The sequence below is a fragment of the Eutrema salsugineum genome, unplaced genomic scaffold (assembly GCF_000478725.1).
Source record: "Eutrema salsugineum unplaced genomic scaffold, Eutsalg1_0 scaffold_17, whole genome shotgun sequence".
In the NCBI taxonomy this organism is placed as follows: Eukaryota; Viridiplantae; Streptophyta; class Magnoliopsida; order Brassicales; family Brassicaceae; genus Eutrema; species Eutrema salsugineum.
Genome location: NW_006256852.1, coordinates 1,280,145 through 1,293,740, shown reverse-complemented (window position 1 = coordinate 1,293,740; position 13,596 = coordinate 1,280,145). Strand labels below are relative to the sequence as shown.

The 13,596-nt window shown below is 39.5% G+C and overlaps 1 protein-coding gene across 1 annotated transcript; it reads left to right on the top strand.

The window, feature by feature from the left end:
* Positions 1-9,941: 9,941 nt before the first annotated feature.
* On the top strand, positions 9,942-12,524 carry LOC112087604. Its single transcript, XM_024157546.1, has 2 exons — positions 9,942-11,404; positions 11,597-12,524. The coding sequence occupies exons 1-2, from the start codon at positions 9,942-9,944 to the stop codon at positions 12,522-12,524; spliced, it is 2,391 nt and encodes a 796-aa protein (XP_024013314.1).
* The last annotated feature ends 1,072 nt before the right edge of the window (positions 12,525-13,596 follow it).

Genomic DNA, 13,596 nt, shown 5'->3' with positions numbered 1-13,596 from the left:
TCAACTCTGCGATCCAGGTAAGACTGTGTACGTGATGATGTAGATGATGAAGTATGGTCGGTAGAAACTGATGGTTGATAGCGAGAACGTGCTGCAGCTGCGTCGCGCTTGGCCTTAGCAACTATATATTGCCCGATAGTGAGTGGAAAGCGAGGTACAAAAGGTAGAAACTCATCAGGCCCTGGAGTCCATTGCGGTCATGCTCCGTCGCACAGTCTTGAAACTGATGCTGAAGGTAAACAAACTCAGTGCTCCTCGGTGCCAGTGCAATACTTGTAACCGAACCTGTCTTGATCGGAAATGGCACGATAGATAGTGTGAACATGAGAGAGATAGAGTAGGTCATACCAGATTTCGGGAAGTGGAACATCTTATGAGAAATCAGATCATACAGCCTGTAGTATGGCTGTTATAGCGCTGCCAAAAGCAGTAGATGCATCTGACATCCATGTAAATCATGTTTCACTTTCACCATGTTATGTGCGATGATCCAGGCAAAGCAGGCAAGTCGAGGGTTGTTCAAAATTTTTATCTGAAGTGTAATAAGCTCGGTCTTCAGGACACACCCCGTGTTGGCTCAAGAGAAAATCGTGTGTGCCAAGAGTTTGTGCACCACTCTCACCGCAAGATGAGTATGAAGGGCTGACTTGAAACTCCCACTATCATAGACACCATGACCCATCACTCTCCATAAGTCAAAATCAGGCTCTTCTTCGAGATGAATGCCATCAATGTATGGAAGTTTAAGAGCTTCACAAAGTGCAAAAATGGTGAGTGAGTAGGACTGTCTGTGGATAAAAAATAATAGAACACCGCCGGATGCTCTGGGGCTCTTCCTCTTCGTGTGGTGAAGAGTGACGGTTGCTAGGAACTTGATGTGTCGTGTGGTGAGGGTGTTAAGTTTTACCCAAAATGAAATCTATAGCCGCAAGTGCACAGCTGATCGGTTGTAGTACTTAGGGATCAAATCCACAGGGAAGGAGGATCTTTCTTGCAAAGCCTTCGAAAAAAATATAAAGTAACGAAGTCTAGAACCAGGCAATTTTTGTAAGGGTTTTAGTAGTATCTTTAATACATAAAAACTAATCTTAACGAGAAAATACGAGAATTAAATGACCTAATAACTAAACTTAATGAAATCGACTAAAAACGAGAAAAACGGCTAAACCAAATTGCTTAAATAAAAATCGATTAAAAGAATGAAGATGATGAACTAAAGCTTGAAATAAAATTGATGTAAATCTATAGAAAAGAGGCGCTAGGTTTCAGGGAAGTTTTCTCCAGGGTATGAACGATTCAAAATATTGCTAAAGAGTAAATTTGATAAGATCCTAGCTAAAAATTTTCAAACTAGAGTCACGGACGTATGAATACGCCATTGTCGTGATCATAGACAACTATCTCTCTCAACCCTGACCAGTAGGTTTCCACTCTGGCCCTGGAAGAGAAAAGAAGCATTATGTTTAAGACTCGTCAGCATTCACAAATCGCCCATAGGTAGGTTTCCACTCCTATGTTTGTTTTGCTCTCCCAAACTAGATCTGACACCGGATCAACACTTTCGTGTCACCAAGCATCTGGATCAGATTGTAGTTCATGACGCTACTACCATGCATTAAAAGTAAATTCAGAAGAAAAAGTTCTAATATTCGGCTTCAATAGCTCATGGAATCTTCATCGAAAATATAAATCCCCATCGAAAATCCCTTTGACCCAACAATAAAACTACTCAGACATGATGAATGAAATCAAAAACATAGTACTAAAAAATAGAGTAATAATCAAAATTGAAAAAGAAAGAACGAGGGTTCAAGAGATAGATCTCTCTCTGCCTAAACCTAAAAACAAAAGCTTAAAGTTGAATCTATTCTGAAGTATTTTGTCTCTATTAAAAACGACCTAAATGATAAGTATTTATAGTCTCCAATGCTCCTTGGTGTCTAGGGTTCTGGAATTGAGGCTAACAAAATGATTTGGGCTTCATAAATGGGCCTTCTAACTCGGAGGTGACTGGCCGCGGTCGGAGGGACGTGGCCGGGGGAATGGATGCTTGGCCGCGGTTGGGTGGCTTCTGACCGTGGTGAAATGGCTGTTGGCCGTGAGTGGAAATGCTTGCCAGCTGGTTTACGAGACATCTTGCTCTTCGCGTAACTTTTGATTGAACTATTGGATTGCCAAGCTCTAAAATGTGATGGAAAGCTGATAGTTCCATCTTTGAGATCTCCAAATTTGAGCTGGATCAGCTGGTGAGAAGGCCTTCAATCGGGGGTGAATTTCTGACGGTTTGACTCTGAGCTGAAAATTTGGTCTTCTATCCATTTTGTTAAGCTTTTCCCTAAGTTTCCTGAAAAGAGTCTTGGAACTACAAATACTAGAAAAACATAATAAAAGTACTTGAAAACAATAAAAAAACATAGAAAAAATATTTCAAAACTATCCATAAAAGTTATCAAAATACGGTGTTATCAACTCCCCTAGACTTAAACATTTGTTTGTCCCCAAAAAAGCAAAAGTCTAAACTGGCTAAGTGAAAACAAAAATAGGAAATGCACAAATCTCAGAGACATGAACTCCTAAACTAGAACCATGGATTGTGCATCAATCCACAACTTAGTCTAGAAAATTCTCACCAAGACATAAAAGATACTAGTCCACTTTTCCGTCATGCAAAACTTAAATAATCTAAATCTCGGTTTCAGTCGACTAGCTCTCTACAATCATTAAAAGCAATAGTGAATTCTCATTAAAGACATCATCCAGGGTAGACGGCGTTTGGCATTAAAAGGCTGTTTAAGTGGTGGGGTTAAAGTGTTTCGGGTTACCTAATGAATCTGGAGGATGCAAGATAATATGTAAAACCGCAAGAGAGATAAGGACCTATTGATGACAGCAATTTTCAGTCTCTTCTTCTTGTCCAATGTTGTTGCATAATCCTTCCTCTTTCGTTGTGAACAGCTATTCCCCCAGACTTAAATTCTTTCCGGGAATCAGAAAATGATCTCCAAAAATTCCATAAAATAGAAATCTAGTTGCCTTTGGACTTAAAATTTGACCTCTCTAGACTCTCTAAGACTTTTATTTCCTTTTCTTTCATATTTTTGGATTTTTGGATTTTTTTTAGAAAGGGGAAATGCCTTTTTAAAGAGAGAGAGAGAGAGAGAGAGAGAGAGAGAGAGAGAGAGAGAGAGAGAGAGAGAGAGAGAGAGAGAGAGAGACTAGAGGACGAGATTGTACCAAAATTTGAGATTTTTCTAAGGCAAACTGAGATTCCTCATGTGTTGAATCCTTCCGGGAAGTTTTCCGGCAAAATCGCAGGTCTTTGTCTTTGGTGACTGAAAACTGCGTCGTTCCTCTTTCTCTCCAACGTTTTTGCATATATCTGCATATAAGACAATAGAAAACAAGAGTGCATGTGGTTCAGCTCCATGTATGGTCTCAGTCCAAGAGCATCAATGTACCAGATAATATCCTCTCTAATCCCCAGTATCTCGAGGGTATGATAGTCGATGAAAGGTGTCGGTTTGATGTTCAGCTTCTTAAACTGCCTTGCATAGTTGACGCTCGGGTTCATCTCTTTCCCAATGTATCTGATATTTTGTGGCTCGGGAATCGCATGGGCTTCTCGTGAGTGTTGGAGCAGCCTCATCACTTGTCCTCTTGTTCTCGGTCTAGCTCGGGTCAGCATGTACTCTCCCAGAGTACTATCATCGGGTACTATCTCAGAGCTGTCACCAGTGCGACGGCTTCTTCGAGACTCGGTTTGATCCATGTCCCTACAAGACAATGTAATTCTCGGAAAAGAGTGAATATGGATGCTGAGTTTAACACATTAGCGATCAGCGATACAAATCAGAGTATCAAGAGATTAGCTAAAAAAACAAGCAAGCATAATTGATATCAATTTGGAAAATCGAGTAGTTCATGACCAGATTTGGATTTGTGATGTTCTTGACATAAAAATTCTCTAGAAATCAGTTTAATTGAGGAATTTCCATGCAAAATCTATAGGTTACCTAATATTTATCACTAATCAGACAAGACTTGATTGAATTTATCAATTTTACTAATCCAAATTCATTTTTCACAAAGCATATAGGTTCCAAAATTCAAAATTCTCAAATCCTCTTAAATCAAGTGTCAAAATAGATTTCCAGACAACCTAGAAGGCTGATCCATTATTCTTAAGCTATCTCCACCAATAATAAACCTAGATTTGAGTCTCTTAAGAAAATCCTAAATTCTGAAATCAATTAAAAATGGCGAGTTTGAGTTTCATACCTTGTTAAAAAGAAAGATTTGATGATAGATTTGAAATCAGCATTGAAAAAGAGTGAGGTTTGGTCCAAGAATCTCTTAAAAAGCTTAAGAATTGAAAAAGATATTCTATCTCCTAAATCTCCAAGTCTCTTGGAAGAGAAAATAAAAAGGAGTTTTGATCCAAAAAGTGTCTTTCCCTTTCTTTAAAAACTGTTTTTGTGGCAAAAAGGAGTTACGGGGACTTACATTACTTATTGGTTACGGAATCAGGAATTGAGGAAGTTTTAAAAACTTATGGGAAATCGAAATGAGCTGGTCCAGGAATTGTCGGGAATTACCAGGAATCTTTGAAAAGAACCGGAAATCAGGTGTTCCATCTCAACGAGCAACGGCCATGGTCAGGAGACACGCTATCGCGGTGATTTCAGGCTCGGCCGTGGGTTTCTTCTTGCCACCGCAGTCGATGCTAGGTTGGCTGCAGGTCAGTTTGTCGTGACCACGGCCAATCCTCTTGCGGCCTACGTCTTTCTTCCGGGTTTTTGCTGGACCAAGCAGCTAAAAACCTGTACTTCTTTTTGACTTTTTCTATTTTTCTGATTTTTTTTGGATTTTTGTTTAATAAGAGTACCTGAAACTAAAAAAGAAAAAAAATATAAATTGCAAAAAGGGAAAAAAAATTATAAGATGTATCTAAATGGGTTGCTTCCCATTAAGCGCTTTTGTTTTAAATTGCATAGCTCGACTTAGGTTAAGGGAATCGGGGTAGGAGGACACGGCACTTCTTTTGATGGGCCTTCAACGTTACCAAGCGTTGTTAATTTGACTTCTTCTCCTTGTAGTACCAACTTCTTTCCCTTACTCTTCTTGCGGACTTTAACGTTACTTAAAACCTTTTTGGTGCTCTCAATAATCTCTTGGATCTGCTCCTCGTTAGACTCTATTACATCTGGTGGGATTATAATCTTGATTTTTGAAAAAGGCTTTGACTTCTCCTTGTTTTTATCCTTTGGTCGATTCCCCTTATTTCCTAATTGACGTTTGGGACTTCGTCTCTGACGGTGGGATAGGACTGCTCCTACTGTCGCTAGAAATGGTCGGCCAAATATGAGTGGTCTTTCTTTATCTTGATCCATTTCTAAAACTTGGAAGTGTGCTGGAACAATCTTGTTTCCAACTAGAATCTGCAGGTCTTGAATCACTCTTCTGTATCTTTTTTAGAAGAATCTCCAAAGATTACCTTAACCGTCGATTTCTTTAATGTTTTTATCCCCAATTCGTAGCAAATGTCTTAGACATGATGTTGACATTGGCTCCGGAATCGCATAAACAGTCTGTGAACTTGATTCCTGAAATAAAACATTAGAAAGAGAAACGTCCCGGATCATCGGCTTTGGTAAGTCTTTGAAATGGGGAATGTTGGGATACCTTAAAGGGTGATTGTTTTGCATCGCCATTCACGTAGAGGGGGTATGAAAGCTGAGGTTTCTTTGTTCTCTTCATCGGCTGCAGCTCCTTCTTCGGGCAGTGTAGTGATGGCGTTGCAAAACCTCTTGGGATTATCTTCAACTCTCCCGGGAAGAGCTCCATTTTGTCTATTCATAGAATCGGCAGTTTGGGCAACTTGGACGTCTAGCTTTTTGACGTGAGAACATAAAGCTTCGAACTTCCCGTTCAGGTCATTGTACATGCAGTCCACCTTCACGTTCATGTCTTTAGATGCTTTTTCATTTGTCATGACAAGCTGTTGAATAGACTGTTCAAGTCTTCCAATTTGCGAAGCTAGCTGGTTTGTTGTAACTCCCTGCTGTTGTCCATATTGACTATTGAATCCCGTACTTTGATAGTTATATGGTTGTTGCGGCTGGAAAGCTCCATTTCCTCTGAAATTTCCGTTTTGAAACTTTTTTGGAATGGTCTTTTCTGCGGTGGGTAATGCTGGTCCTGAGGGTTCTCTATATTTGGATTCCGGTAAGAGAGATTGTTAAAGTTGGCATTCCAGAAGTTGTTGTTGAAATCGTTGTTGAAGCAATTTGGATATGGTGCTTGTGCTCCTACATAGTTCACTTCTTCTTCCTGAATGGTTGGATTAATGTGATTGTTCTCACAAAATTCTTCAGCTTCTACGCCATTGTTGATAACAAAATATCGTCTTTATCTTCTCTGCCATTGTTGGTCTCACAGACCAGATTCAGCTCAGAGTCAAACCGTCAGAAGTTCACCCTCAAATGAAGACCTTCTCACCGTCTGATCCAGCTCAAACTTGGAGGCCTCAAAGATGGAACTACTAGATTTCCATCACACTTTACAGAATGGCAATCCAACAGTTCATTCAAAAGTTACACGAAGAGCAAGTTATCACGTGAACCAGCCAGCAAATATTCCTACCCGCGTCAACACCCATTTTGCACCGGTCCCGTCCTTCTTGACCACGGAGAATGGTCTGTCAGACCTCGAAGCCCATTTTCAAGCCCAAAATGATTCCCTTATTTGGAGAAACCCAAAGTGACACTCAGAAATGGCTTGAGCACTATAAATACATGTTTTAAGAACCCTAGACTATATGCGATTTCTCTTTTACTAGCTTTTAAGTTTTTGTCTTTCATTTTCTTAGTTTTTAGGTTTAAGGAGATAGAGATCTATCTCTTGAACCTTCTTTGTTTCTTCTTCAATATCAATTTCTACTCAGCTTTTCAATACAATGTTTCTGCTTTCTTTAATCATGTCTGAGTAGTTCTATTGTTGGGTTTAAGGGATTTTTGATGGGGGCTATATATGTTCAATGAGGATTACATTATCTATTGAAGCTGAATCCTAGAACTTTTTCTTTTAAACTTATTTTAATGCATGGGAGTTGCGTCATGAACTACAATCTGATATCGGTCCTTGGTGTTGCGAAAGTATTCATCTGAGGCCAGATCTAGTTTGAGAATAGCAGAACAACCAAACCTACCTATGGGAGAACTGTGAATGTTGACGAGTCTTAAGCAAACTTGCATCTTTTCCCTTCCAGGGCCAGAGTGAAAACCTACTGGTCAGGGTTGCGAGAGATAGTTGCTTATGATAACGACAGTTGCATATTCATATGTTCGTGACTCGAGTTCTAAAAGTTTTAGCTATGATCTTTTAATTTACTTTTTAGCAATGTTTTGAATCGTTCATCCGCCGGAGAGAATTTCTCTGAAAATCCAGTGTCTCGTCTTTATAAGTTTTTGCCGATTTTCATACAAGCTTTAGTAATTAGGTTATTTTTCTTTATTCCAGCCAATTTTCATTCAAGCAATTAGGTCTAGCTGTTTTCATCGTTTTTAGTCGATTTCATTAGGTTTAGTTATTAGGTCATTTTAGTTCCCGCATTTTCCTGTTCAGATTAGTTTTTACGTTTTAAAGACACCACCAAAACCCCTCCAAAAATCATCTAGTCCTAGACTTCATTTCTTTATATTTTTTTTGAAGGCTTTTGCAGAAAAGAATCTCCTTCCCTATGGATTCGATCCCTAAGTACTACAATCGATCAACTATGCACTTGCGGCTATTGATTTCATTTAGGGTAGAATTTGACACCCCACACCCATCCACATCAAAACCCTAACATCTACATGAGAACATGGAATGAGGGACATTTTTGATAATGACCCACATATGGATCGTTTTGAGCTCCGGCTACGTATCCTCAATTATCGGTAACAACCATTGGGATCCTTAGAACCCTTACTTAGACTGCTGCATCTTTTATTATGAACTTACCGACTCTGTGGTCATTTCAAATACATCTATTTTATTATTTTGTGTCCTAATGGCCAAATTTTGTTAACTATGGATTTTGGCTACATGCGGCGCCGTTAATACGAATCTACTGACGAGCAGATCTTCCCAGTGTAGTGCACCTTCTTGAACCTCTGCCAGAACGATAACTTTTTCTGAACCTTCAATTTCTGAAACTTGGAATACATGTTTAGATAACCTCTGCTTATTCTTCACCACACTGACCCATGAATCCTCACTCTGAACCTCTTGCGACTGAGAGACTGGCGAAGGAGAGCCCTCCTTTTCCTCCAACATGATGTAGCTGGCCGCAAAAGATTTACCGTGCGGCAGAATTTAAAATCCTAAATCACCTTCAAATCGCCCTCCAGAGAAAATGCTGATGTGTTTTTATTCTTTTGGGCAAATTTCAATTGCCATAGTTTGAGTATTTGAATATTTGAACTGAGCAGTATCAAAATTTGGAGAAACAATCAGAGTAAATGGCTCGAAGGAATAACTCCAAAAAAATAGTATAACTCAAATCAGAAAAAAAAATTTAAATATGGAAATCGATTGCAACCACCATACATTACATCTCCTGGTGCGAGAGTGTTTGGGTTAAATTGCAGCAAAACAGATGGATCTCAATCAAAAATCTTCTAAAAGAGTTATTGGCATTTAATTTCAATGAAGATAGCCAAAAAAAAAAATTATATCATATTGAGAATGATGACAGATAAAACACAACAAATATGATTATATGGTGACTTAAGTGTGGTGCGTTTTTTACATTTATTTACAAAACCACATATGTGTTACCAATCAGTATTTTTTTCTTATAATTTGCGTTTTTCAGAAACATAAAGTAAATATGCTCACATATATCAAAAGAGAGATAAATACATTAGATTTGTTGAACCGCACTCTAATTTTGTACTGCTGGTATTACGTAGTGGTCTAACGAATTTCGCACAAATTAATAAGATTGACCAATAACTATTTTTTATTTAAATATTTATTTATGTAATACATTCACACACTATTTGACTCTCCTTTTTCTCTCATTTACAAAAATTAAAAATTACAAAATTTTACATTTTTAAAAAAGTATCGACTTCTTTCAAACAAAATATCAAATCTAAAATTGTTTCTTAAAATAAAAAATGTAATTACAAATTATACTAACTATTATATATTTACTTCTAAAATATTTATCTATAATCTATAATTTGTACTGTTTATTATTTTTTTTACCATTCAAACATTTTATTATAGACCGTAAACTGTTTTTTCATCAATCAAACATTATTATGTATTGTTTATTATATACAAACTGTAAGATCAGGATTCTGGAGGTTGTGTGACACATCAAGACGCGATGTGTAACACAACAGGAAGACGCGTAAAGAGGGAGAACATTAGGAACAACGTGGCAGCAGCTGATTGGAGTTGAAAAAAAGATTACGTGAGGAGCAAACCGAATCACAAGGTGGAAGATATGGAGGATCGTTGAAGATCTCAACAAAGGAAAGAGGATATTCGCCAACTCAGGAGAGGAAGGGGATATATATATATGTGAAGGAAACCTAGAGAGAGGTTGGCCGTTCACTAATTATATTGAGAGCTTACAAGAAACTAAAAGAGAAATTAGGGTTCTTGGTGAGCGAACTAGGCTAGTGTGACACAACTGTTGTTGTGTGGGACTTGGGTAGATTAGGAATTGGTCAGTGTCGAATTGCAGTGTGCAAGGTCGTGTAATCCTGATTAGACAAGTCTTAAAGAGATTGTCTAAGTGATTTCTAATAAAAGAGTAAAAGGTTTTTGCATTCCCGAGTGTGTGTTACATACGTCTCTGTTTCACTGGTTTTACATTTGGTATCAGAGCAGAATCACCTTCTAGATACCTATATCTATATACATGTGAAGATCCTGAGGAAGAAATGGAGACTACGAAGTTCATTGCACTTCATAAACCACTTCGTCTGGATGCTGGAAACTTCGGACACTGGAAAGCACGTATGAGACATGTCATCCAAAGTATTGATGAGGACGCTAGGACTGCAGTTGAAACAGGATGGTACGATCCTACCGTGGCATCAGAAGACAAAGATGGAAAGAAGATACAGATAGCCAAGCCTAAAATTACCTGGACTGAGGTCGACAAAAACTTGTCGAAGTTCAACTCAAAGGCTATCTCGACAATCTTCGATGCAGTCGATCTGGATGAATTCAGTATCATTCAGGGATGTGAGTCGGCTAAAGAGGCGTGGGACACTCTGGTGAATCATTTTGAAGGAGATACTAGTGTGAGAAGAACTCGGATTGATCATCTTGCGTCACAGTTTGAAAATCTCAGAATGGATAAAAACGAATCCGTTGGAAGCTTTACTACAAAACTGAGTACTCTTGCCAATGAAGCTGATGTTCTTGGAAAGAAATACAAAGACAAGAAACTGGTTAAAAAATTGCTGAGGTGTCTTCCACCAAAGTTCGCTGCTCACAAAGCTGTTGTTAAGTACTCAATGGACACTGATGACATGAAGTTTGATACTTTGGTGGGTATGCTTAAGGCTGAAGAACTAGAAGTAACTGCTGACGAAACAGCCAAGCAAAAAGACATTGCATTTGCAGCTGCAACCGAAAATGAAAGAGTCAATCAAGTTGAGGAGAATCTGGGTCTTCTGGCCAGGAACTTCAACAAAATGTTGAAAAGGGTTGAGAAGGGCCAAAATAAGAACACTAGAGGCCAACGGAATGACTTTGATAGGAATAACTCTCGAAGTACTCACACCGATGGAGCTTGCTCTGGAAAGAAGAAAGATCTGCAATGTCATGAATGTGAGGGATATGGACACTTCAGGAATGAGTGTCCACTGGCTAAGCAGAAGGAGCTGAAATGCATAGAGTGCAAGGGGTTTGGGCACACGCGAAACGAGTGTCCAACCATTTTAAGGTCTCGAGATAAATCCTTAGTTGCCTTGGGAGAATCAGAGTCTGGAAGTGATGAAGACGATGAGGAAGAAGACTTGATGCTGAATTTTGTCGCTTTTGTGGCTGAGGGAAAAGAACAGACTGAAAAGGAACCCGAAGAAGTTGCTGGATCTGACAGTGAAGATGAGGATGGTGACTTTGATGCAAAAGCTGAATACAGGAAACTCTATGAAAATTGGGTTCAACTGAGTCAGGAAAATCTTCAGTTGGTTAAAGATAAAGCCTTAATGAAGGCTCAAATTAACATTTTGGAGATGGAAAAAGATCCAGTCGAAGAAGTTCTTGAAAAGTTGGAGGATCTCAAAGATGAGAAACTTAATTCAGATGCTCTTGAAGTTGAGAGGAAGAGGAATATCGAACTCGAAGGTAAACTCGAGAACTTGAGAGAAGTGTGCAAACTGGAGAAGGACAAGTGAATAACTCTTCAAGCTCAACTGACCGAAAACCACAAGAAGATCAGGATGCTTAATACTGGTGCTGAGAATCTGGATAAAATTCTGCCAATGGGATTGCCTCCTAAGAAGAACTGGGGTCTTGGAAATACTGGAGATTTTGGTACAAGTTCCACTACATTGGGGAATATGTCAAACTTTGTGTATTGAAGCACATCAAGGAGTGAGTTTACCGAACCACCAGCTGATATACCACAGAAAGTCTCACATCACGTCACTGGTAATCCATCGTCAGTCCTGAACCAGCACCCTCAAACTCAGACTGCTGTTGGTGATGCTAAAAGTAAGGGTTTGCAAAGAACCATAAGACCCTCGAAACCCTGTTGTTTCTTCTGTAACAGACCAGGCCATAAGAAAGTTAGGTGCTACAGATTCCGAAACAAAATTAGAGGTGCATGGAAAAGGGGTCTATGTTTCGTTGAACCCAAATACTTTGGTAAAGTCTGGATTGCCAAGAAAGATCTGTATCACACAACCCAATCTGAAGAGGCAATAGAGGAAGTTGTGTGCAACTTAGCCCGGATTCACTTTGAGGAGCCAGAAACGGTAGCCAATGTTGCGTATACCTCATCCAAGGGACAGGTAGGAGACGCTTGGTACTTTGATAGTGGGTGTTCAAGACACATGACAGGGAACCAAAGCTGGTTTGACTCATTGAATGCTGTGAAAGGTGGTAAGATCACATTCGGTGATGGTGGACAAGGAAAAATTCTGGGTGTTGGAAACTTGGAAAGAGACGATCAACCTCAACTCATGAATGTCTTCTATGTTCAAGGACTCAAGGCAAATCTGATCAGTGTGAGTCAGTTATGTGATGAAGGACTTAAAGTCATTTTTACTCAGGTGGACTGCCAGGCAGTTGACATGAATGGTAACATTGTGCTGATGGGAATAAGGTCTGGAAATAACTACTATCTGTGGAGTCACTCGGACAAATGCTTGACAGCAAAGGAATCTCAGATTGAACTGTGGCACAAGAGAATGGGACATATGAATGTTCACGGGCTGAGTCGATTGGTAAAGGCTGAAGCTGTAAGAGGTATCCCTGACCTTGAAACTCCAGGTAACACCGTTTTGTGAGGCCTGCAGTAAATGCAAACAAATCAAAGTGCAACATAAAGCTGTCGCAGAAATCAGATCGAACAAAATTCTAGAGCTCATTCACATGGATTTGATTGGTCCTGTTCAAACTGAGAGTATTGGAGGCAGAAGATATATCTTTGTGTTGGTAGATGACTTCTCTCGGTATACGTGGGTACGGTTTCTTCGCGAGAAATCAGAAGCAGCTGAGAGCTTCAAGATCCTCGCCCTGCAGTTAAAGACCGAGAAAGGGAATATTGTTCAGATCAGGAGTGACCATGGTGGTGAATTCCAGAATGAAGTATTTGAAAAATTCTGTAACAGTCAAGGTATCAGGCACCAGTACTCTGCACCCAGAACACCACAACAGAATGGAGTGGTTGAAAGGAAGAATAGAACTCTGCAAGAGATGGCTAGAGCTATGATGCATGGGAACAATGTAGCCACAAGATTTTGGGCTGAAGCAATTAACACTGCGTGCTATATCATCAATCGTGTGTATGTCAAGCCAGGTACCAAGACGACACCATATGAGGTTTGGAATGGTCACACACCTAATGTAAGCTATTTCCATGTGTTTGGGTGTGTGTGCTACATTCTAAATGATAAAGACAATCTTGGTAAGTTTGATTCCAGAAGTGATGTCAGCATGTTCCTTGGATACTCAACTAACAGCAAAGCCTACAGAGTTTTCAACCAACGTACCAAACTTATTGGAGATGCAATCAATGTGGTGTTTGACGATAAAAGTAGCTACTCAGCTGAGAAAGTCATTCCCACATCTGTGTGTGACACAATGATCCAGGATGACGTTCAGTTGACAGAGGAGACACATGATGAGGACACTTCGGTCAAAGAAGATGTGGAAGACACACGCCCGCACATGCATAAGAATCACTCACTGGACGATGTGATTGGGAATGTGTATGATGGACGGGTCACACGTGGAAAGAAAATAGACTTCAAGGAACTGGCAAAATTTGCATGCTTCATATCTCTCACTGAGCCACACACAGTGAATGAGGCACTTGATGATGAGTTCTGGGTTGCAGCATGCCATGAGGAGCTGGAA

Bases quoted from the DNA above. Each gene is read 5' to 3' on its own strand.
- LOC112087604 (XM_024157546.1), top strand. From the start codon at position 9,942: ATGGAGACTACGAAGTTCATTGCACTTCATAAACCACTTCGTCTGGAT. The intron at 11,405-11,596 runs GTGAATAACTCT...TGTGTATTGAAG, and splicing joins TGCAAACTGGAGAAGGACAA to CACATCAAGGAGTGAGTTTA.